Source organism: Phocoena sinus, chromosome 2 (genome assembly GCF_008692025.1).
Source record: "Phocoena sinus isolate mPhoSin1 chromosome 2, mPhoSin1.pri, whole genome shotgun sequence".
In the NCBI taxonomy this organism is placed as follows: domain Eukaryota; kingdom Metazoa; phylum Chordata; class Mammalia; order Artiodactyla; family Phocoenidae; genus Phocoena; species Phocoena sinus.
Genome location: NC_045764.1, coordinates 135,953,740 through 135,956,349, shown reverse-complemented (window position 1 = coordinate 135,956,349; position 2,610 = coordinate 135,953,740). Strand labels below are relative to the sequence as shown.

General features: G+C 40.8%; 1 protein-coding gene across 1 annotated transcript; it reads right to left on the bottom strand.

The window, feature by feature from the left end:
* Positions 1 to 786: 786 nt before the first annotated feature.
* LOC116749210 (E3 ubiquitin-protein ligase RBX1-like) lies at positions 787 to 1,323 on the bottom strand. Its single transcript, XM_032623337.1, has one exon. It carries the CDS (start codon positions 1,286 to 1,288, stop codon positions 962 to 964), a length of 327 nt encoding a protein of 108 aa, XP_032479228.1. The 5' UTR covers positions 1,289 to 1,323; the 3' UTR covers positions 787 to 961.
* Between the last annotated feature and the right edge of the window lie 1,287 nt (positions 1,324 to 2,610).

The following is a 2,610-nucleotide window of genomic DNA, read 5'->3' as shown; positions in this document are numbered from 1 at the left end:
TTATTTTTAAAATAAATAAATAAATTTATTTATTTATTTTTAATTTATTTTTGGCTGTTGGGTCTTCAGGCTTCCTGTAGTTGTGGTGAGCCGGGGCTACTCTTCGTGGTGGTGCGTGGGCTTCTCATTGCAGTGGCTTCTGTTGTTGCCAACACGGGCTCTAGGTGTGCGGGCTTCAGGAGTTGTGGCACGTGGGTTCAGTAGTTGTGGCTCACGGGCTCTAGAGCACAGGCTCGGTAGTTGTGGTGCACAGGCTTAGTTGCTCCGCTGCATGTGGGATCTTCCCAGACCAGGGCTCAAGCCCGTGTCCCCTGCATTGGCAGGTGGATGCTTAACCACTGCGCCATCAGGGAAGTCCCCAAATTGAAGTCTTAAGACCTTTTTTTTTTTTAAAGCTTGCGAGTGCTTCAGGTGTACTTGGATGGCTGCTTTCAGTTCCTTTTTCAGTGAACCAAATTTTTGTTTGATATAAACTTATGGTTTATTTTTTTACCTATTGTTTTTAAGCTTACAGGTTTTCTGAAATTATTTGGGGGCTCCTTGGTTTGGGAGTAGGGATGAATAGAATTTTAGGGGTGAACCCCCTGCCTGGTTCTAACCAGAGCAGCTTCGATCTTTCTCATCTATTGAAGTTCCATGTAATGCTTTCCTGCTGGGGAGAGGGAGATTTTCACTGCTTAAAAATGTTGTTGAAAAGAGTTTGTAGAGAGCATTGTGCTAAAAAAAAAAAAAAAAAAACCCAAAACCTGTGTAGTTAAAGTAAACCATCATACAATGCATTTTTTTTTCTAGAATCCAACTGGATTTTATTTGACACAGAATACAATATGGGTGCAGGAATAGCAAACTGAAAAGACAAAGCAGAAAAAACACGGTTCTACCTAATTTATAATTAAGTAACAGGAGGGCAAGTCATTAAATGGCTAATGAAACAGTTGAGCTTGATGGAAGAATTCTTTTTCTAGTGCCCATACTTTCGGAATTCCCGCTCTCTGTTGTCCAACGGACACACCTGCTGTGTTTTGAGCCAGCGGGAGATGCAGTGGAAGTGAAAAGCATGGTTACAGACTCCCCACGCAACGGTGCACTCTTCAGAAGTAGCAGACGCCTGGTTGGCTTGACACTCTATGCAAAGATCCATAATGTGGTTCCGGCAGATGGCACAGTTACCAATCACAATATCCCAGGCCCAGAGGGCTACCGCATTCCACTTTTTCACTTCAAAGAGCTTCTTGCCCGCGCCACTGTTCGTGCAGCTCGGGGTATCCACATCCATCGCTGCCGCCATTTTGGAAACACACGCTCCGTCGCCCGGCTACTTACAATGCATTTTCATAAAGGGAGTTAATACTTCTTAAGGTCCATGGTGATGAGCCAAAGTTAGTAAGGTGTATAACCAAGGGGCACAAAGCTGGGAGGACCTGAATGATGAAGGCAGCGAAGGTGTTTGGGAAAGCAGCTCACAGGTGGGGAAACCTCCCGCTGTCATGCGTGGAAAGTCCACAGGGAGGTCTGAACGCTGGCAATGATGATCTTGATTGACTGTCATCTCTAAAGAGATGACTGCGTGATTTCACTTGAAATCAGTCAAAATGTGATACAGAACCTAAAGCACTCCTTAAGTCCACCATTAGGTTTACGCCAGAATCTGATTTATTTGACCTGTAGATTACAATTCAAGGATTGCTGCTTTGGGGGAGGGTCTTTGTGTTAATGACAGAAAATATCAATTTGTATGCTTTATTCTCAGATTTAAAGGGAGTAATTTGGGATTGAAAAAGACACTTTAAGAATGGATTTCTAGCTACTAATAGACTATCCTAGGGCAAACTGTTAGGCCACACTTTTTTTTTTAAAGTCAAAACCAAAGGAACATCTTTGTTTATTGGATGATAAAGTGGTACATTCCCCTTTTACCTGTTCTTACAAGGAAGGCTATTAAATTGTTTTACAGATAGACTTGCCCAACAGGTTCCTATATGGGAACACACACTAAGAAATATTTAAATCATCACATGGAGAGAAAGAGGCAGCATGAAATGATTGCCAAGGAAGACTGATGTGTTGGGTCTAGTGGAGTGAAGACAGGAACCCGTCCTGCCCCACAGGGTAGCTTCCAGCTCTGGCCTGATGCCTTAGAACAAAAACAGGGTCCCAGGGACATATGGTGTCATCATCAAGGGGCCACTCTGCTAAGGGAAGATGTAGACTCAAACCATTTAGTTGAAACCTTAAAAGGAGATGTGAACTTATTTTGTACCTCCAAACTGGTAAAATGGGACCTAACAGTTGTCATTTTTTTTTTTTTTTTTTTTACAAATAAAGGGACAAAATTAGCTAAGTACACATACAAAGAAGATGTTGAGATAAAGTGTTATAAAATGAGATGAAGTGGTGTAATAAAAGTCAAGAATGATTAAGATTAGGAAAAAACCCTCAATAATTATAAAAATAAAACAACCAGATTAAAAATATGGAGATTGTATGAATAGCAATAAAAATAATTAGTTTAAGGAATAGTTCAGATAGTTAGTATTTCATTATATATCCTTCTAGATTCTCCATAAAAATGGTATAACACCACACATAATTGTTTGCAAGTTGTTTAAC